General features: G+C 49.1%; 1 protein-coding gene across 7 annotated transcripts in view; it reads left to right on the forward strand.

Moving 5' to 3' along the window:
• Positions 1-20,785, forward strand: part of HECTD4 (HECT domain E3 ubiquitin protein ligase 4) — a 154,194-nt gene that overhangs the window by 124,807 nt on the left and 8,602 nt on the right. For 6 of the 7 annotated variants that reach the window (XM_070399372.1, XM_070399375.1, XM_070399374.1 and 3 more), the window contains 15 exons: positions 1,041-1,201; positions 2,918-3,099; positions 4,323-4,528; positions 4,827-4,957; positions 5,239-5,444; positions 6,931-7,110; positions 9,318-10,618; positions 11,484-11,691; positions 13,722-13,945; positions 14,041-14,192; positions 16,137-16,243; positions 16,885-17,008; positions 18,021-18,211; positions 18,859-19,005; positions 20,289-20,408. In XM_070399372.1, the coding sequence (XP_070255473.1) occupies positions 1,041-1,201; positions 2,918-3,099; positions 4,323-4,528; positions 4,827-4,957; positions 5,239-5,444; positions 6,931-7,110; positions 9,318-10,618; positions 11,484-11,691; positions 13,722-13,945; positions 14,041-14,192; positions 16,137-16,243; positions 16,885-17,008; positions 18,021-18,211; positions 18,859-19,005; positions 20,289-20,408 (3,640 nt within the window). The remainder of the gene's footprint in view (positions 1-1,040; positions 1,202-2,917; positions 3,100-4,322; positions 4,529-4,826; positions 4,958-5,238; positions 5,445-6,930; positions 7,111-9,317; positions 10,619-11,483; positions 11,692-13,721; positions 13,946-14,040; positions 14,193-16,136; positions 16,244-16,884; positions 17,009-18,020; positions 18,212-18,858; positions 19,006-20,288; positions 20,409-20,785) is intronic. The other variant, XM_070399373.1, reaches the window with a different exon arrangement.

Below are 20,785 nucleotides of genomic sequence, written 5' to 3' on the forward strand. Positions count from 1 at the left end.
GGACCATCCCGGGCTAAGTCCATTACAATCAGATTGACCCGGCCATGGGGATGCCCCGGTCCCCACAAGATGGCCTTAGAGGAAAGGACCCTTAAGTGAGCACACTGGCCTGGGAGCCCGAGGTTGAAAGGGCTGCTGATTCTCCAGGGAGAGGTGTCTGTGGAAGTCACTCTGACACACTGAGGCTGGCTCCCTGGGGCCTGCTGGAAGAGTAGGTATCACTTAGGGGCTAGACGAGGCTCTTCAGGGCTTGGCTGGGCTCTTAGGGGTGAGGTTCTGCCCTTAAGTAAGCTTTAGTATCTATCTAGATACTAGAGATAGATAATGTTAGGTACCATTAATGATTTGAAATGGAAAGTTTCACATCTTCAACAGACTCCTTTTTACTGGTTGGTGGTTTACTAAGGTAAACTTTCAAGTAGAAAATTCTATCAGTAGTACTATTTATCTCCTACTGCTTTTGGGCACAAGCTTCTGACTCCAGTTATCAGAAAGCATATAACTAACAATATTTTCAGCAATGGAAATGTATGAAAATAAAAATCAGAAAAATAAGAATTTTTGTTAAAGTAATAATTATTATTTCTCAAACAGTTTGATTCCCTCTGTTTTAATAATAAACCCTAAGCAAAAAGAATTATGTTGGTATTTGAATCCAGAATGCATATACATGAGTTTACTTTTAATTTTCCTAGTAATGAAATAGAGCTATCAGACGTCAAAGCAATGAACAGAAAATTTACCTGGCAACAATGTGCGTTGAACTGTTACTGAAATATAGCACTATTCTTTTTAAATTTCTGACTCATAAGTACATCGAAAAATCTTCCTTAATTCATTTACCAATAAAAATTTGCTAACTGGTATAAAAAATGAAACACACTATTAATGCAATACTAACCAAATGTCTTTGAACTTTTAGACCCAGTGACATGCAGCTAGCATTTACTGCTATAAGACTTTGGTTTTCTATGTATTTTAAAACTAAGGGGTAAAGTTAGTGTAGAAAAACAAATAGACATTTCCTTTTACTATTGTAGGTAAATGAATTGGTGCAGGTAGAAACATACTTGCGAAGTGAAGGTGTGCTGGTTCGATACTGGTATCCTATTGACATGTTGGAAAGGCCCCCAGCAGGCTACCGAAGGACTGCCACCAATGGGCTGGTCACACTGGACAACACCAACCTTCAAATTCATAGGTAAAATTGAGCCCTCCTTTCTAGTCACAGAAATCCCCTTACTGCGTTTTACCACATGTGCCATTCATCGTTGACAACAAGGGTTTTCCTTCAAAGTGAGGAGTTAGGGAGAAGGCAAATAGTAAAGATAATAGCACAGTTTTAGGAGTTGGGAAGAAAAGTTGAGAGCAAGAGGGAAGGGGACAGGTAAGGGGATGTAGTATCACCTGGCCTGTGCCACGGGTGCTCTGCTGTCAGGTGGAGGAGTTGAGAGGGGTCCTAGACAATATCAAATGACCCCCGGTGGCTCCGAGTGGGTTTTAAACCTAAGCTTTTTTAAAAATATTTTTATTTTTACTGATTTCAGAGAGGAAAGGAGAGGGAGAGAGAGACAGAAACATCAATGATGGGAGAGAATCATTGATCGGGTGCCTCCTGCATGTCTCTTACTGGGGATCGAGCCCACAACCCAGGCATGTGCCCTTGACCAGAATCGAACCCAGGACCCTTCAGTCCATAGGCCAGTGATGGCGAACCTTTTGAGCTCGGCGTGTCAGCATTTTGAAAAACCCTAACTTAACTCTGGTGCCGTGTCACATATAGAAATTTTTTGATATTTGCAACCATAGTAAAACAAAGACTTATATTTTTGATATTTATTTTATATATTTAAATGTCATTTAACAAAGAAAAATCAACCAAAAAAATGAGTTCGCGTGTCAGTGTCATAGGTTCGCCATCACTGCCATAGGCCGATGCTCTATCCACTGAGCCAAACCAGCTAGGGCTTAAACCTAAACTTGATAGAAACATCAGAGCTGCTTCTAACTTGCCTTTTTAACGTGCTTGATACCAGGAGAATGTTTCATTGTGATGATTGGCTACTAAAACACAGTGAGTCTTCCCTATGCTTGGTATTAGCTAGATTAGATTTTTTACCAAGAGATGGGACCTGCTTAGTCACTAATGAGCCATTATTCAAGGTGCATGCCTATTCATCTATTCATAAATCCATCACATTAAAAATTCCCACAGCGAAATTTTTAATAGCTTTATTGAGATATAATTTATATACTATACAGTTCACTCATTTAAAGTAGACAAGTCAATGGTTTTTAGTATATTCACAAACTTTGCAACCATCACCAGTTAATTCTAGAACATTTGTATCACCCCAAGAAGAAACCCTATACCCATTAGTAGTCAGTTTGCACTCTCCCATCCCCTAGCTCAACCACCAATCTATTTCCATGGGTTTGCTTAATTCTGGACAATCTGTAAAAATGACATCATGCAATATGCAGCCCTTGTGCCTGGCTTCTTCACTCAGCATCATGTGTTCAGGGTTTATCCATGTTGTGACAGGTATCATCAGTACTTCACTCCTTTTTATGGCTGAATAGTATCCCATTGGACAGATGTACCATTATCGGTTGATGGACATTTGAGCTGATTCACTTTTTGTCCATGAAAAACACTGCTGTGAACGTACGTGTATAAGTTTTTGTGTGGACATAAGTTTTCATTATTTTTTCCACAGTGGTTTTTGAGTTGGGAAAAAGCAAACATAACTAAATGTACCTTTTTTGCCTAAACACGAGTGACTGACTTGGAGGACAGAACGTGGGCCAGAAGAGAAACCTGAGTTGTGGTCTTTTCCCTTGGGAGGCCTGTGGCTCAGTCCAGCCCGGGGCTGGAGCAGAGGCGCCTAGTGATCCCCTGCCTTTTGCCCTGCAGAGAGCTACTGCGGTGTGAGGCTGCGCTGGCCAGGCTGTACTGCCGCATGGCCCTGCTCAATATCTTCGCCCCCAAGCTGCCTCACTTGTTTACCCGGCTCTTCCACATCCCTGCCATCCGAGACATTACCCTGGAGCACCTGCAGCTGCTGTCCAATCAGCTCCTCGCTCCTCCCCTCCCAGGTAAAGCTTGGCTTTGCTGCTGGCACTGCTGAAGTCAGCATGGGGAGAAATAGTCCTGAGAGTGAGCCAGGCCCTGCCGGCGGGTGCTTAGTGTACTCATTGTTGGTTAGGGGGGACCGGGGCGGGGGGGGGGGGGGGGGGGGTGAGCACAGTGCCTCAGACTAGTAGCGATAACTGCACTAAGCCAAATGGTCTTGGCAGTGCTTTCTCGCTCTTTGAAAAATACAAAGTAAGTATATCGCTCACTTTAGTCATTGATCTGTTAAGCATTCATAGAGCTTCCCAAACTAATTGTGGATCAAGGACAATTAAATACTGTTTATGAAGTCTGGTCACTGTACTGTTGCCACAGATTTTCTGTCTGGCATTGTAAAGAAAGGAATGTGTTCCTGTGATCAAACTCCTCCAAAGCAGACCTACTGATTCATTGTGACCTCAGGCAGCTTGTGTTTTAATGGGCCAGCTTGTGTGTATCTGCTGACCTTGGGTGCTTGGGGTGAGAGCTGATGCTGTGTGTTGGCTGCTCTGGTACATGCTAAGTGATGAATCTGCTTAGTCTAGTCTTCCTTGGGTACCTCGGCCTTCAGCCTGCTGCCCTTGACCTCTGAGCCACTAGTGTGAGAGCAAGAGGTGAGGGGACAGGTGGCACTATACGTCAAGAGGGCATCTCATAGTTGTGGCGCCCTAGCCAGTCTGTGAACTGCATCTCTTCCAGCTCCTTTAGTGCCTGGGGTCCACTGCCCCACCCTGGTAACCTAGAGGCTTCTAAACATGCCTGGGAAGCTCCAAAGTGTTTGTGGAAGTGTTTTTGCCATGATGAACGCACGCTTGCTTTACAGACTCCATTCTGAGCCACCTGGCAGTTCCTCGGTGTAGCTCAGGGTGGGCCAGGACAGCCCAGCAGCAGGTCAGGCGGGCTCTGGGAAGCCCCGAACCCAAGCTGTTCCACTTGTGTTTGGGCCTCCACTTTAGGTTTTATTTTAGGAAATAGTTTTGCTGCTTAAGAGAAAACAAAATTTAAAGAGCACTGATCTCCTGGGCCCCCCCCTCCCTCATCCCCGCCACAACCTCCTTGCCAGTGATCATCATTATGTCTGTTACCCCAGACAGCCTGTCCAAGCTAACTCAGCGTGGCTACTGGACAGTCTGGTCACTGTTACTTAAAGTCTCAACACCATTGGCTGTTGTGGTTCTGGCAAACTGTGGTTCCTTCCTGTCCCCAGACGGCACCATCAGCTCCAGCTCAATCCTCCTGGCCCAGTCTCTGCAGCACTGCGTCCACTCCCAGAACTGCTCGGCCACAGACCTCTTCTACCAGGGCAGCTCCCAGACGGTGAGGGAGTGGCTGCACGTGGCCATCACCCGGACCCTGCACCAGGGCGAAGAGAGCCTCTTGGAGCTGACAAAGCAGATCTGCTCTTTCCTGCAGGTAAGTCCAAAGCTCTAAGATCCCTGAACTGGGCCCCAATTTTAATTGGATGTCTTGTGGATTTCCTAGAAATGACACTCTTTCTTCTCCAAACCCACCTCCACCCATCGCCCAGCCCCATTGGTCTCCTCACTTTCACACTCGGCTGCCTTGTCTTGTCTGTAGTGTCCTTCCTCCGAAGGGCTTTCCTGTCCTCCTGAACCTGAGACAGCGAGCAGGGGGCCTGCCCTTTGCCTGGGAGCTGGGAGAGGAAGAGCTCTCCTGTTGAGCCTGTGCCTTGTTAAATGTCCCTCTGCAGACAGCACCAGAACAGTTCCCCTCCGAAGAATTTCCAATCTCTGAGTCCAAAGTCAGCATGGATGTTAATTTCCCTGGAGCTGCTTTTGTTGTGGTATCTTGCAAAGAAAGTCAGTCTGGATTCCGCAAAGAGTAAGTTTTCTCCAGAGGGTGATGGGGAGAGAAAAGTAAAATGGATTCTGGGGAAATTGACAGAGGAAAAACTCAAAAATTTTCTTTATTGCTTAACTATATTTGGAAATAAGTTACAGTTCTTGCATGTTTTAGAAATTAGTCTTTATAAAGAATGACCTCTGAAATGGGGTGGGAATGACTTACGAGTGCCCAGTTCTCACTTTCCTCCTTCATGACAAAGCACCTGCTGACTCCTGGTGTGCATGGGGGCTCCCCTCACTCCCACCCCTCCTCCTCAGCTCCTCTCTGTACAAGGCGCCATGGGCGCGTGTACTGGTGTACGGGCTCGGCCACAAAGTCAAGCGAAATGGGCAGCTAAACCTCATCGAGGCCGTCTGTTACCCACGGGATGCATCTCCGGCCAACACCGGGCTCACGCCTCCACCCACCACCAACCAGTACCCTTCCGTGATCCTGTCCACAGACAAGGTCCACATCAAGCTGGGTAAGTGCCGTCGCTCACGGCGATAAGGACAGCGGAAGTTTTCACTGCTTTCCTTCTCTTTGTACCTCGCACCTTGCTCTGTCCCAGTTTCTTTTCAGTAAAGAATAGAACTGCTTGGGGCTCTGCATTGTTGAGGCAGGAAATGAAAAGCTCCCTTTCCTGCCTGGAAAGGCCTGGCAGATGCTGCCCAGACTAAGTGGGGATTCCCTTTCCTTTCTCAGCGTGTGCTGGGACACCTGCGATTTAGAATGACCCCAGCAGAGCAGTCTCGTGTCGGCCTGTAATAATCCCAGGCGCCTTCCATCGAGTTCTCATTAAAACCGGCATCCCTCGGGTGTAATGTGGCTCCCGGGGGCATGGGCCTCCGTGAGCATCGTTCCCCATCTAAGTGGTAACAGTCTGGTGACAAGGCTGGAAGGCCTGGTTGGTCTCGTCTCCCTGGCATCTTTTGTTAAGCCTCCGTGGAGCTCTCCATCTCTGTAAATCTTGAAGCTGTCGCTGACCATGTGCGTTTTGTACCGCAGCCTGCTGACTGTGTCTGACGCAAGCATAGCCTAGGCTTAGAGCTCCATGGCACTTGCTTGGTGTGTTTGACAAGAAAAGACTGACACTGTCTGGCTTGCTAGAGACAGTTATAAGATACTTTTGAACTTTCATTCCCCAAAATGAGCCTTAGCTTCTCTGCAGCCCCAGTCCTGGAGCTATTTCATCTGCAGGGAATGAAATGAAAGGCTGTTTCTCAAGTGATTTGGTCATTGCTAAGTAACTTTATAGTCCTTTTATTAGAGTCTGTTTTTTCATAGTATTTTGCCCACACTAGCTGTTTTTACAACTTTTTAATTAAACACAGAGGATCTCTGTCTTGCCTGTTATGCCCAAGTAAACCTTCCCATGTAAACATCACCCCAAAGTGCAGGCCCGTCAACACGGTCCTCCTGACTTGGCCAGGACCTGATTCCCCGCTTACGTCTGACAGTGTGCGTAGGGGTGGGTGCAGCGCACATGAGGGCATCAGGCAGCCTTTTCCTCTCACTGTAGGCAGCTTTGGTCCCATTCAGGCCATGGCAATGACAGGAGATAATAAAAGAGAATCAAAGTCCATGGTCCTGGTAACTCTCTCTCTAAACCTAGTATAAACTTAATGCTCTTATGGGATTGCAGCTACACAAAGGGCTGATTCTTTCTGTACCAACCTGGGACTATTCGAATGAAGCATCTTTTAAAATCTGACTTACTGTTTCCGTGCCGGGCCATCTTCCTGATTGGGGAATGTTGTCCTTCCCTCTTCCCATTGCTGCCATTTGTCCTGTTGTCACACAGATAAGTGGACTCCTTGGAGGGCGGTCCCCTGGCTCCTCCTGCCTTCAGCAGATGATGGCCAGGCTTTCTGGCACGTTTCTCCACAGACACCTGGGAGGCCTTTTTCTCAGGCTTATTTTGGTCAGGTCCTGCCAATCACGACTGTCCTCCCGGGCCCTTGTTTTAGGAGTGTCTCCGCCTCCCGGAGCTGTGCTGGTGTTACATTCCCTGCCCCTGGAATTCCCACTGGCCATGGCCTTCGCAGAGCAGCTGCTGTCCTGGAAGTCAGAGGACGGCGAGGGGAAATCGGAAGATGAGCCTGACTCTGTGCCGACATCCGTCCTCCTGCAAGTGGTGGGGCTGCTGGGTGAGGCTCACTCTCCCTCAGGGTCGGGTGGGGGCTGTCTTGGCCTGAGGAAGGAGCTTGCGAGATGGGTGAGGGAGTGACCATAGGTAGCCCAGCAGGGATGGTCTCCTGTCAGGTTACTGCCATTGAAGTGAACAGAGTGTAAGACAGTCATGGCGAACCTATGACACGCGTGTCAGAGGTGACACGCGAACTCGTTTTTTTGGTTGATTTTTCTTTGTTAAATGGCATTTAAATATATAAAATAAATATCAAAAATATAAGTCTTTGTTTTACTATGGTTGCAAATATCAAAAAATTTCTATATGTGACACGGCACCAGAGTTAAGTTAGGGTTTTTCAAAAATGCTGACACGCCGAGCTCAAAAGGTTCGCTGTCACTGGTGTAAGAGGTAGCCTAGGCTTCCAAATCTGTGATCTGCAGGGGATTTCCATTGTTTTGAGGGGTGGCAACTAATCATGCAAGGAAGATCAGTTTTATCATCCTTTACTTTAAAACATAAATATAGCCCTGCCGATGTGACTCAATGGTTGAGTGTCGACCCATGAGCCAAGAGGTCACTGGTTCGATTCCTGGTTAGGGCACATGCCCAGGTTGTGGGTCTGATTCCCAGTGAGGGATGTGCAGGAGGCAGCCAGTCTATGATTCTTTCTCATCAGTGTTTCTATCTCGTCATCCCTCTCCCGTCCTCTCCCTCAAATCAATAAAAACATTTTTTAAAAAACATAAATATATGCCATTATTATAACTTTGGAGGTGAAAGCTGTTGTAAAGTTAATGGCATGGAACTGAGTGCTGTTGCAAAATCAAACATTATGACTTCATAACTCCTGAAAGGTTAAAAAGGTGTTGCATTTTTGGGAAAGTAACGGAACGGTGAACTTTAGAGTTGTGCATTTACCATATGTGAATATACCTTTAAAATTTCTGAATAAATATTCAACTTTAATTATCTGTTTAAGTATCTGTTTAAGTGTTAGGGATAAAACATACTGTCTGTAGCTTCTTTTGAAATAATCAAGAATGAATGAGTTTACGGCTGAACCTCTGCAGGGACAGATGGATGATATGGGATAAAGCCGGTGCAGCAAAGTGTCCCTGGCGGGCGTGCACATTTTCCCTGCAGAAGTCCTGACTTTTCTGTTTTAAATTTTTTTTATAATACATTGGAGGGAAGGAAAAAGTTACAGAGTCAGAGGTCTTCAGGGATCAGGCCGATGATGAAAGTAGAGAAATAAAAGAGGAAAGTGGCCGAAACCGGTTTGGCTCAGTGGATAGAGCGTCGGCCTGCGGACTGAAGGGTCCCGGGTTCGATTCCGGTCAAGGGCATGTACCTGGGTTGCGGGCACATTCCCAGTAGGAGATGTGCAGGAGGCAGCTGATCGATGTTTGTCTCTCATCGATGTTTCTAACTCTCTATCTCTCTCCCTTCCTCTCTGTAAAAAATCAATAAAATATGTTTTAAAAAATAAATAAATAAAAGAGGAAAGTGGGCCTCAGGACTTCAGTGAACTGAGAGCATGTGCCCTGTGGGGCAGCTCCCGAGCCCTGCAGCTCAACGCTACAGAAGTTGTTTCTCTCTCTCCCTTTCTCTCTCTCTCAAATCAATACTTTTTTAAAAAGATAGTTACTGTTTTGAAATTCTGGCTAAATATCATTCCCTGTGGGAGGCTCTTGGTCTGTGGCCCACTCTCTGTCCAGAACAGAGAACCCCAAGAAGGCTTCCTTGTTGACAAAATGACTGGAAGCAGCTAGAAAAGGGACGCTTTTTCATGTGTGTTTCTGTGCTCTGTGCTGAAATTGGACTGTGTGCCCCAGTACGAAGCATCCCACAGTTCAGGAAACAGTGTTCTAGTGACTTGTCACCAATTTGCTTTGATAACCTTACGAGAAAGAAAACAATGATTCTTGTGGCATGTGCTCGCACAGAAGCCAGCTCCATGCAATCACGTGCCATAGGGGGTTAAGGCCACAGCCTCTGGAGCCAGCCTGCCCAGCTGTCCCATTAGTAGCTGTGACCTTGGGCAAGTCCCTCAGCTCTTGAGCCTCTGTTTCTTCACCTGGGAGATGAGAATGGAGGGTGGACATAAAAGTACTTGTCTCACAGGGTTGCTGTGAAGGTTGCACCCGTCGAAGTGCTTAGAACAGAGCCTAGCACATAGCGAGTGCTCTACGAGTAACTGCTCTTGCTTTGTTTTTGCTTCAGGAAACTTCCTGTGGACCACGGACATGGCGGCCTGCGTGAAGGAACTTGTTTTCCATCTCCTGGCAGAGCTGCTGCGTACAGTGCACGCGCTGGAGCAGAGGAAGCACCCGGCTGGCCTGTCCTCCTCCATTGCCTTGCAGCTGAACCCCTGTCTGGCCATGCTGATGGCCCTGCAGTCCGAGCTGCACAAGCTGTACGACGAGGAGACCCAGAGCTGGGTCTCGGGTAGCGGAGGCTCGGGGACAGCGGCGGCCCCCGACCAGGGCAGGTTCTCCACATATTTTCATGCACTCATGGAAGGCTGCCTGGCAGTGGCCGAAGTGACCCTGCCTACCAACATGAGTGTCACGGCCAGCGGAGTGACCTCAGCGACCACCCCAAACCTCAGTGACTCGTCCTCCTCCTCCTCGTCCTCCCCAGGACAGACACCACAGAGCCCCAGCCTCCTGTCCAAGAGGAAGAAAGTCAAGATGAAGCGGGAAAAGGCCTCCTCCTCTGGGAAGCGCCAGTCGTCCCGCTCTGTGGACTCCGACTCCAGCCTGCTCAGCATCGGGGGCAGCAAGCCCGAGGACATGCTGTGGTTCCATAGAGCCCTCACCTTGCTCATCATTCTCCGGCACCTCACCAGGAAGGACCCACAGGGGCTGGGCGTGACGAGCGACGCCATTGCTGATGCCTGCCAGGCCCTGGTAGGCCCAACTGCCCACAGCCGCTTGCTGGTGATCTCCGGAATCCCTACCCACCTGGACGAGGGCATCGTCAGAGGTGCCATCCGCAAGGCCTGCAATGCCCACGGCGGGGTCTTTAAAGATGAGATCTACATTCCCCTGCAGGACGAAGACCCCAAGAAGCCAAAAGACAAGGCCGAGGGCAGTGATGGGAAAGCCGAGCCAGAGAAGACCCTCGGCTTCCCCAGCACGGATAGCTTGGAAGTCAGCACGTCCAGCAGCCTGACCCCTGCCATGAGCATCAGTGCATCCGCCTCCACCAGTCAGGCCTCCATCTGCAGCTCCCAGGGCATCTCGCAGACAGTCAGCGACCTGTCTATGGATCTGTTGCCTGTAGCCCTGGAGCTGCCCATCCCTCCTGGCTTGTTGGAGCCCCATGTGGTGTCCAGCCAGGAGAGCCTGGACATCTCCCTGTGCAGCACTGGCAGCCTGGGCAGCCTGGGCAGCCTGGGGGAGCCGCTGGACAACGCAGAGACAGCCTCAGCGTCAGACATGGGCTCCATGTACACAGTCACGTCCCTGGACAACCAGCCACTCGCAGCGCGCCCCATCAAAGGCTTTGCAGTTGTGGAGGTAACTGCTCTCCCGCCTAGGCAGCCACTAAAACCATGAGCACTTTGAATCCCTCAAGCCTCTTTAAGGCACCCAGTATTATGTCCTAGGGACTTAGGGGCTCCCTGGGGCAGCTTTTGGAAACAATGATTTGTTAGGTTCATTACCTGAGTTTGAGGTCACAGCTCTGAGTGCTGTCCAGTCTGATGTCAAAAGTAAACCAGCTCATTGTGAGTGGGAGGAGGCAGAGGGCCCAAGGGGCTGACCTTGCCTGACGGTGGGCTCTACCAACTGCAGTCCAACTCAGGCCTCACTACTGTGGCCATCACAGGAAGGAGCTCAATGCGCAGTGAGGACCGGCTCTCACCTTGTCCCAGGTGATGCTGAGTTTCAGGTGATACAGGGAGCCGGGTCTCATTTCCACTTCAAAATGCCACCTGTGTCTTGGGCCACCTTGTTTAGAAACCCTGCATCCCTGTGTAATGGGGGTCAGGCTCAGAGCAAAACTGTCCTCCCTCATCGGGTATAGAGGGAGCGCTGGGAAGAGTGTTCTCACGACCTTCCTGAAAGGGGCCTCACAGGTCTAGCGGTCAGTCGGTCTGCTCCCCAGACTCGCATCTTTAACTTAGCTGCCTTCTTCCTGAGGACTTGCTCTGAGGCTGGCAAGGACTCCAGTCCCCTGGGCTTTGGGTAAAGCCACAGACCTGGCCAGAGTTGAAGTGTTTCCCTAAAGGCAGTGCTGTCGGTGCAGGGGAGAGAAGGGCCACTTGCCCAACACTGAAGATGAGGAGAGAGTCCAAGGGAAGGCAGGAAGGAGGCCAAGGTCATTCCTTTTGAAGGAGGTCACTCTCTACTCCAGTCCTGACCCTTTTCTTTGTTCACACAGATAAGATCCCGAGCCAAAATCGAGAAAATTCGAGCAAGTTTATTTAACAATAATGATTTGATCGGTTTATCAAGTTTGGACGGTGAAGATGAATTGATGGAAATGTCGACGGAAGAGATTCTCACTGTGTCTGTAGTAAATCAGAGTTTGTTTGACACTCAGGGAAGCCCGGGGTTAGAAGATTATTTCAATGACAAGTCAGTTAAAGGTGGGTTATGGATTTTTTAAATGAATATTCTTTTTTTGAGCAGTTTCAAATTTACAGAAAAAATTGAATGAAAATTATCTTCCCTCTCCCCATTCCCAATGTCCCCTATTTTTTACATCTCCTAGAGGAACTCTGGGGGCACTCCTAGGATTTGCAGACTTAAGAAATGATTTGGGGTGTTGAGGGGATGGACAAGAGGTTCATCGCTTGACTAATGGAGGATTCAGTGCATGCATCTTCATATGAGGTAGAGAGAGCACTCCTACCCTCTCCTGGCTGTCAGGGCTAGAGGGCCGTCGGGCAGCCAAAGGACACCAGGAATGCCACTGCCACAGCCGGCTTAGTCCCGAATGTGGGCTTGCATTCAAGTCATGTTCCTTTTTATCTCACCAGGCACCCCTTGTTCAACTTCAAGTGTATGTATTTTGTTCTGTCCTCTGGAGCTAGGCTGTACCACTCACATTGCTGGTGATGATTTGGTCGTGGACTTGAGGACAGTGAATGCCTCACCCTGTAAAACTAATTATTGGGGAAGAAACAGTTCCAGCTCCTTTTTCACAAGTTTCTCTTTGTCGTTCTGGCGACTCTTAGGCGGGTGGACGCTCTCTGGCTGCCCACTCCTTTTGTGCATCCAGGACCCGGGCTCTGCTGGGGGCCCCAGAGCTGAATCAGCAGAAGGTCCGCCAGGAGCCAGCCGCTCGGCCGAGCTGCACTCCCAAAGCGGCAGCAGTTTGTCTTCTTTCATTTTGTCATTACAGTTCTTCGTGTTCTTGTTTGTATTTCACACCAGTCTCTCAATTTTTAATCATGGCCTTTTTTCTAAATCTTTAATGTTAGAAATTTCATAATAGGGTTATTGAGTTTCTTTTGGTTTTTGTGTACAAAAATGTAATCCTGAGTATGGGTTTTGTTGTTACTGTTTCAGATTTTATTCCCAAGACATGAAGTTTTGAAATGTTCCCTGAGCATTGGGACTAGGGTTAGGTGAGGCCTTGGGCACAAAATTTAATGGGGCTCCCAAAAAGTTAATAATCTAGATAAATAACATTTTAATGAACTGTTCATAAAAGTTAAATTTAATGTATAATGAACAAAATGTTAACATTTTACATAAAGACAAAATCAATATTTCTGATTTTTCCTTTTGCATCGGGCTTTAATATGGCTCACTACAGTACTGTTAATATTTTGCTCATCATGGATTTTTATATTAATTTTAATTTTTAAAATACTGCATTAAAATATGTATCACTGAGTTTGGGGGAATTTTGTGCCTGAGAGGCCTGGGGCGCTGTCCTGCTCTCCTCGCCCGCCGGCTCGGGCCTGTTCCCTTGTTGGTGGATATTGCGCCCCTTCAGCTGCCCACATGGGAAGCGTCAGATCTGTGGGAAGCCTGAGGTCTTTTTCTGCCATAATTAGTGCTTTCCCAGTTTTTTCGTATTTTGAACCTGAATTTAGTTCTAGTTCCCGATTCTGTTAGAGTCAAACCTTCCACAAAAGGTGCTCAGTCTTTGGTGACACATTTGCCTTGTTCCTGCCACATGCGTTTTCTCAATATTCTTTAAGTTGTGGTTCTGCTAACTCAGCTCTTAGGGCTCGACTACCTCTTCCTCACACCTGTCCCCCAACCCTCAGCCCAGATGCCAGCAAGGCCTTCGTGCCCTGGTTCTCCTAGCTGGGCCTGACCTGGGTGTGGCTCTGTGTGTCACACCCCCAGAGAGGAAGAAACCAGTCAGCTCTTCAGGGGCCTTGTCATTTGCATGCAGCCAGAAAGGGGATGAGTGCAGAGGAGTGGCTGCCGTCCTAGGCCACAGGGCCACACCTTACAGCAAAGAAGTCTGGGCGTGGAGCTGAGGTGTGTTTCCACAAAGGGGACATGAGGCTTCCGTGGGCTCATCATCACCACTGAATGTCTGTTTCCCACTCTTAAAAGTAAATTGTTTATGAAAAATAAATAAAATGCTGCGGGGTGCATCCTGACCTGGTGCGCTCACGGCAGAATTGTTTTGCCCGCCCTCATCCTGTGACAGGTGAGAAGCTGGTGCCCGGGGCTCGAGAGGTGTTGACGGAGATATTTAAGAGCTGCGCCCATTCAGAGCAGATGCTGAGCCTGACCCCGGCAAAGCCCATCAAAGTGTCTGACATTTATCTCAGCAAAGAGCAGATCAACTCCCAGACACCAGGCAACCTCCTCCACCTCTTCTTCACCAATGTCCGGCCTCCAAAGAAGGTGCTGGAGGACCAGCTCACACAGGTAGCTGCCCCTCCCCGTCGTGCATGTGCCTGTGCCGAGCCCAGGGTGTGCCTCAGGGGGAGCCTGAGGACCCTGTCCTTTTTGGTGCCCCACAGATCCTGAGGAAATACGGCGTGCCGAAGCCCAAGTTCGACAAGAGCAAGTACAGCAAAGCGGGAAAGGAGCAGCACCCGGTGAAGGTGGTGAGCACCAAGCGGCCCATCACCAAGCCACCCACCAAGGACAAGGCCGTGCTCAACAGCGTCAGGTGGGCGCCCTTGCTCAGAGATGGGCCTGGCAGGGGGACACAGGGACCACCTCCTGGCAGGCTCCTGGGAGGCCAGACATCCTGGCCCTTCTCGGCTGCTGGGGCCCTTTTAGTCCTCGGCTTGTCAACGGAGAGAGCGTTTCATTTTATTCACAAGAATAGTAAAATCTGGACCATGCAGGCTGGATAGCACACCAGTCTAAACAATAAAACATCTAAGATGTACAGACTTGTTCAAAACTTCTAACCTCTGTTAACCACACAAATAATGTGTAGTTATTGTACAAAGACTATAAAATGAATATGTGCATATTTTTTTAAAATATATTTTTATTGATTCAGAGAGGAAAGGAGAGGGAGAGATAGAAACATCAATGATGAGAGAAAATCATTGATCGGCTGCTCCCTGCAGGCTCTCCACTGGGGATTGAGCCTGCAACTCGGGCACGTGCCCCTGACCAGAATCGAACCCAGGACCCTTCAGTCCCCAGGCTGATGCTCTATCCACTGAGCCAAACTAGCTAGGGCTGAATATGTGCATATTGAAAAAAATTGAACTACCCAAGCATAGTGACTGCTTTTAATTAACACTTAAGTGCGTAACTTTGTGTTTATGCATATCTATTCTCTTCTTAAGTGTTAAATGGCTAACATAGTACAAAATTTCAAAGTATATGCAGTGAAAAGCCACCCTTCTCCCCATCCATCCTCAAGCCTCCGGGTCCCTGAGACGGCCAGTGTTACTTCCGTAGCCTCCCAGTACTCTCTACACAAGCAAACACACACGCCCAAGACGGGGGAGGGTGGCTCTGCTACTGCCAGTCCTTGCTGTTTCCCTTTACTAATTTTGCACAAAAAGAACTTCCTCATTCCATTTTTCCTTTTAATATGGTTTTTATTTATTTTAGAGAGAGGAAGGGAGACAGAGAAATAGAAACTTCGATGAGAGAGACACTGATTGGCTGCCTCCTCACGCCCCCTACTGGGGATGGAGCCTGCAACCCAGGCATGTATCCTGACCGGGAATCCAACTGGTGAACTCTTGGCTCAACCACTGAGCTACACCAGGCGGGCCTCATCCCTTTTTGTAAATAGCTACATACTATTCCATGTGGATATGCATACATATTAATAGATTTTTCTTTAGATACGGGCTTGTGACTCACAAGTACTCATAGTTGAAACTCTGATAGCAAAGTGTTATCTAGCAGGAGTCTCTAGAGCAGTGGTTCTCAACCTTCTGGCCCTTTAAATACAGTTCCTCATGCTGTGACCCAACCATAAAATTATTTTTGTTGCTAATTCATAACTGTAATGTTACTACTGTTATGAATTGTAATGTAAATACCTGATATGCAGGATGGTCTTAGGCGACCCCTGTGAAAGGGTCATTCGACCGCCAAAGGGGTCGAGACCCACAGGTTGAGAACCGCTGCTCTAGAGGAATTGTTTAAATAATCAGAAAATAAGGTTTCTTTTTATTAATTATAAATAAATAGTGCTTTTCAGTCAGTTCCGTCCGCTAGAACTTCTTGTGGGGCTGGAGCTGTGCTGTTTCCCGGCTGGGCCATTCCAGAGGTAGCCACACGCGAGCACCCGAAATGTGTGGGTGCAGCCAAGGACCTGAACTTGTGATGTTATTTTACTAATTTAAACGTAAGGAGTTACATGTGGCTCGTGGTTTCTTCCTGGACAGTGCAGCTCTGAAGTATAAAGAACATTTGAAAAGTGTTTATTCAACGTTTTTCATAGTTGACAATATCATTTGTCCTGATAATTTGCTCCGTAAACTATTCTGGGTCAGAACAAAGCTCATCTCAAACCCATCCCCGTCTGAACCCTAAGCCGTAGTTGGGGGTGTGAGCTAATGCCTAGGTGAGGCTCCACGTTCCGCTCAGGAGGAGGGGTGGCGCAGGCATTCTGATCCAGTGCTTTGGTCCACAGCAGATCTGCTTTAAGTGAGAAGAAGCCAACTGTGAAGCCCAAGTCCCCAGAAAAGAGCAAGCCAGATGAAAAGGACCCAGAAAAGTCACCCACCAAAAAGCAAGAAGGTGAGTGAGAGCCGTGGGCCCTGCAGGCTTGGGAGCGGCTTCCTCCTGGGGATGGGCGGTCCACCGGGAACCAACCTCTTTGCTTTTGCCTGACTAGCTGGGCGCCCTTGGCTTTAGTTTAGGCAGGGACAGCATTTCCAAAGACGCTGGCCCAGAATACTGCTTTGATGACCATGAACTTAAAGAGGTCAAAATAGCAGCTCCAGAAATACCATCTATCCAGGGCAAAGACTAGATGACTGTAACTGAAAGTAAGATCTGGACATCTGCTTGGGAATTCTCTTCCAGAAGGTTCTTACCTGGAACATTAGCATTTTAGCCTCCTAAAGGCCCAGGCAGAGTTGGGGAAAGCTATTCTCATTGTCACAAAATTAGTCAGGAGTGTTTGAGATGAGAGAGAGAAGGGACTATCAGAAAAGCACCGCACTACTTGGTGACCAGACAGGTGACGTGAGGCTGCGGCTTGGGGACCCCATAAGGTCAGGTGATGCGTGTAGGTAGCAGTGGGTGGAGATGGCTGGAGTGACAGGAGATAGAAGGGGACTAGATAGATTGGCCCTGAAAGAGGATGCAACCAGAGCATGTGCGGCCCCACTGTGCGCAGTTCTCACCAAGTTCCTAACACAAACACTTTCCCTCAGTCCCAGAGGAAAAGTATCTGACCTTGGAAGGATTTCACAAGTTTGTTGTTGACCGAGCCAAGCAAGACATCCGTAGTGTCTGGAGGGCGATTTTATCCTGTGGTTATGACCTCCACTTTGAGAGGTAAGAGGTGGTCCCTCAACCCCTATAAAAAGGATTTTCAGCCACTGGGTGCCTCCCCAAGAAAATACTTCCTGTGAAGCCATTCTCTCTGCCATTTTTAATGCCTAGTGAGTTATTTTCTAACTTTTCAGATGGTAAAGTGGGTTTCCATACCCATTTGAAAACAAACCCTATTCTGAACAACAGAAATTCATTTCCTCCCAGTTCTGGAGGCTGGATGTCCAAGATCAGGGTGTGAGCAGCGTGGTTTCTCCTGTGGCCTCTCCTTGGCTGGCAGATGGTCACCTTGCACACTGGTCACCTGTGCGAGGCATCCCTGCGGTCTGTCCCTCTTGTAAGGGCACCTGTCCCACTAGATTAGGGCCTGTCTCCAAATACAGTCACAGTGGGTTTCAGCGTGTGAGTGGGGAGGGGAGGGAAGAAACACATTTCAGTCCCTAATGGGGACGGTTTCTTATTCCAAAGAACCTTTTCCCTCTGAGTCTTTCCTTCCCTCCATCCCTGTCAGGCACAGCAAGGTCACTGCTCTTGCATCTTCATGGTCAGACACATCCGCTTTCCCCTTCCTAGTGCTACGTGAGCCCCAAGCAGACAAGGTGTTTGTAAACCAAAACAGTCTCCTTGCCCTCTCCCTCCAGCCCCTCACCCACAGCAGCGGGTGCTGGGCCTGGAGAAGGGGCTGCGCTTTACGAGTCTGTTCTCCGAGCGGAGAAACTGTTTGTACCTGCCTTGGGCACAGAGGTGATCGCAGTCAGGCCTGGGCTTTGTGGGGCAGCAACACGTTTCTTGACTTGTTTTGGAAACCAGTAAACAGATGCGTTTGGGGATTTTGGTTGAAAGGAGAATCACCCACTTTGAATGAGAAACTATATTTTAAGAGGGAAGGGAACAAATTGAACAGCTAACTAATTCTAAAGCAACATGTCTGTAATAGCTAGAAGGGCTCGCTCCTGTGTGTCATGGGCTCTGGAGGGCAGAAGCCCCTGCCCCACCATGCCCTTCTGCCCCCTAGGTGCGCCTGTATCGATGTCCGCCACGCGCACAAGGCCTCACGGAAGTGGACCCTGGAGATGGACGTGGCGCTCGTGCAGTACATTAACCGGCTGTGCCGCCACCTGGCCATCACGCCCGCGCGGCTCCACCCCCACGAGGTGTATCTGGACCCCGCAGACACCACCGACCCCAGAGTGGCCTGTCTCTTGAGTATGTGGCCCTGGGGAAATGCCTTTCCAGACACCCGCCTCCACTGCCCTGTCCTGTCGGGGAGCCCCCATGACGGTACCAGGAACACACACAGAAATAATGCGCACAGGAAAAGGACATTCTCCATAAGCCCTGGAAAATGACCGCTGTCACATGTTGCCAGATGGGCCCTGGCTTGTTTCTGTGCCTGTCCCCACGTGTGCCCCAGGCTGCTGCTCCGCCTGCACAGCCACACAGCCACACGCAGCTCTCTCCTGGATACTGTGAAGGGAATCGTGGGCCAGGAATTGTCCCAACATCTGCCTCTCACAGATGGAGAGGAGACGGGTGTGAGGACAGACAAAGGACAGCGTGCCAGAACCCCTCCTTCCTGGGTTAGATCTCACGTTGGGGGAAAAGTACACAGGACTCTGCACTGTTGTTACAACTCTCTACAAGTTGGTAGTTATTTCAAAATTAAAAGTTTAAAAATATAATACACAGTCAACCCAGGGCCTCTCGCTGGCCTGCCTGGGCCTTGCCCTTTGTCACAGGCACATTGGGGGGTAAAATCCACGGTGGGCAAGGACCACCTGAGTTTGTTCACAAATGGAGTCTCAGCCTCGCTCTGCTGAGACCCCAGCCTAACTGCCCCCCTCGGCCCGCAGACGTGCCCATCGAGAGCCTGCGCCTGCGCTTCGCCCTGCTCCAGTCCCTGAACACCACGCTGGAGACCTTCTTCCTGCCCCTGGTGGAGCTGCGCCCGACGCCCATGTACACCCACAGCATCGCAGCCCTGCTGAAGGAGGCCAAAGGTCAGTGCCTGGGCCCTCCAGGGCCAGCCGACAGGCAGTGTCATGTCATGTCACGTGGCCATTGCCCACATCCAGGCCACTGCCCAGGATGACACCCCCACACCCAGCCGTACACGTGACATGCAGGTCTCCTCTGGAGCAGCTGGTCCGCCCCAGAGCAGTTTCTCGGTGCTCGGCAAACACACATTAAAGCTCCGAACTACTGTCTGCTTCCCAGAGATGGCCATGAGCAGACGAGTGTCCTTCCAGATTTTTCACATACAAATAGACCCGTTTTTGTCTTATTTGTAAAATCAGAATGGGTCTTATACGTTCTGTTCTGCAGTTCCATTTTCTGTTTGGTAGCCTGCCTCAGACCTCTGTGGGCATCCACAGAACCGCCTCACCTCACAGACCACCCGTCAGGGCTCACAGTTGATTCACAGCCTTTCTCTATTGATAGATACTGGGGTGGTTTTATTTTTGCTGTTTCAGGAAATGCTGCAGCAAACCTCTTTGTTCGCTATGTGTTTGGGTTTGTATTTCCACCAACTGGGTGCCTCCTGGGCATGACAGAGTTCATGGGTTTGTGAGTTAGCGTTCAGGTAGATCAGCGGTTCTCAGCCTGTGGGTCGGGACTCCTTTGGCGGTCGAACAACCCTTTCACAGCGGTCGCCTAAGACCATCCTGCATATCAGATATTTACATGACGATTCATAACAGTAGCAACATTACAGTTATGTATATGCACCCAGATGTTCATAGCAGCACAATTCACCATAGCTAAGATCTGGAAACAGCCTAAGTGCCCATCAGTAGATGAATGGATTAGAAAACTGTGGTACATCTACACGATGGAATACTATGCTGCTGTTAAAAAGAAGGAACTCTTACCATTTGCAACAGCATGGATGGAACTGGAGAGCATTATGCTAAGTGAAACAAGCCAGTCAATGAAGGAAAAATACCACATGATCTCATTCTTTCATGGATAATTAAGACCATTACAAACTTTTGAACAATAATAAATACAGTGGCAGAGCTGCCTCAAAAAAAAACAAAAAACATTACAGTTATGAAGTAGCAACGAAAATAATTTTATGGTTGGGTCACAACATGAGGAACTGTATTTAAAGTGCGAGAAGGTTGAGAACCACTGAGGTAGATCGTAACAAATTGTCCTGCATAAAGACCACCGAGGGCCTGAAGGGCGTCCAGGAGGACACAGCGTGGCCTCCACCAGGCCTTGGTAACAGGAAAGGAAAGGAAGCAGCCCCACTCAACCTCTCCAATTCCTCCGTCAGGGCTGATCTTCTATGACACGAAGGTGACTGTCATGAACCGGGTCCTGAACGCCACCGTGCAGAGGACCGCGGACCACGCGGCGCCGGAGATCACTCTGGACCCCCTGGAAATCGTGGGAGGTAAGACCAGCTACGCAGACCAGCAGGTGCAGCAGCAGCGCTTGCATTCACAAACAAGTGAGTTTGCACACATAACAGCCTCCAGAAGAAGGGAGTCCAGGGCTGGGGGACAGTCCCCATCCACGTGGCTTCCCCCTGCAGGTCCCTCGCATGAGAGCTCTGCGCTCCAGGCAGCAGGAGGGAGGGGACCTTTCCTTGCATCTCGCCCTGGCCACACCTACTGCAGGGGAGGGTGGGACATGTAGACTTCATTCTGGTTGGCCAGGGACCTGCTAACATCGGGTTTCTGGCATCACAGAGAGGGGCCTGGGTGGGGGTGACCTCCCCAGGAGACAAAAGGAGGGACCAGAGGGGCCGACACTTAGAGAACCGGGAGT

This window comes from Myotis yumanensis, unplaced genomic scaffold, assembly GCF_028538775.1.
Source record: "Myotis yumanensis isolate MYYU_CA2020_CCGP unplaced genomic scaffold, mMyoYum1.0.hap1 SCAF_19, whole genome shotgun sequence".
NCBI lineage: Eukaryota > Metazoa > Chordata > Mammalia > Chiroptera > Vespertilionidae > Myotis > Myotis yumanensis.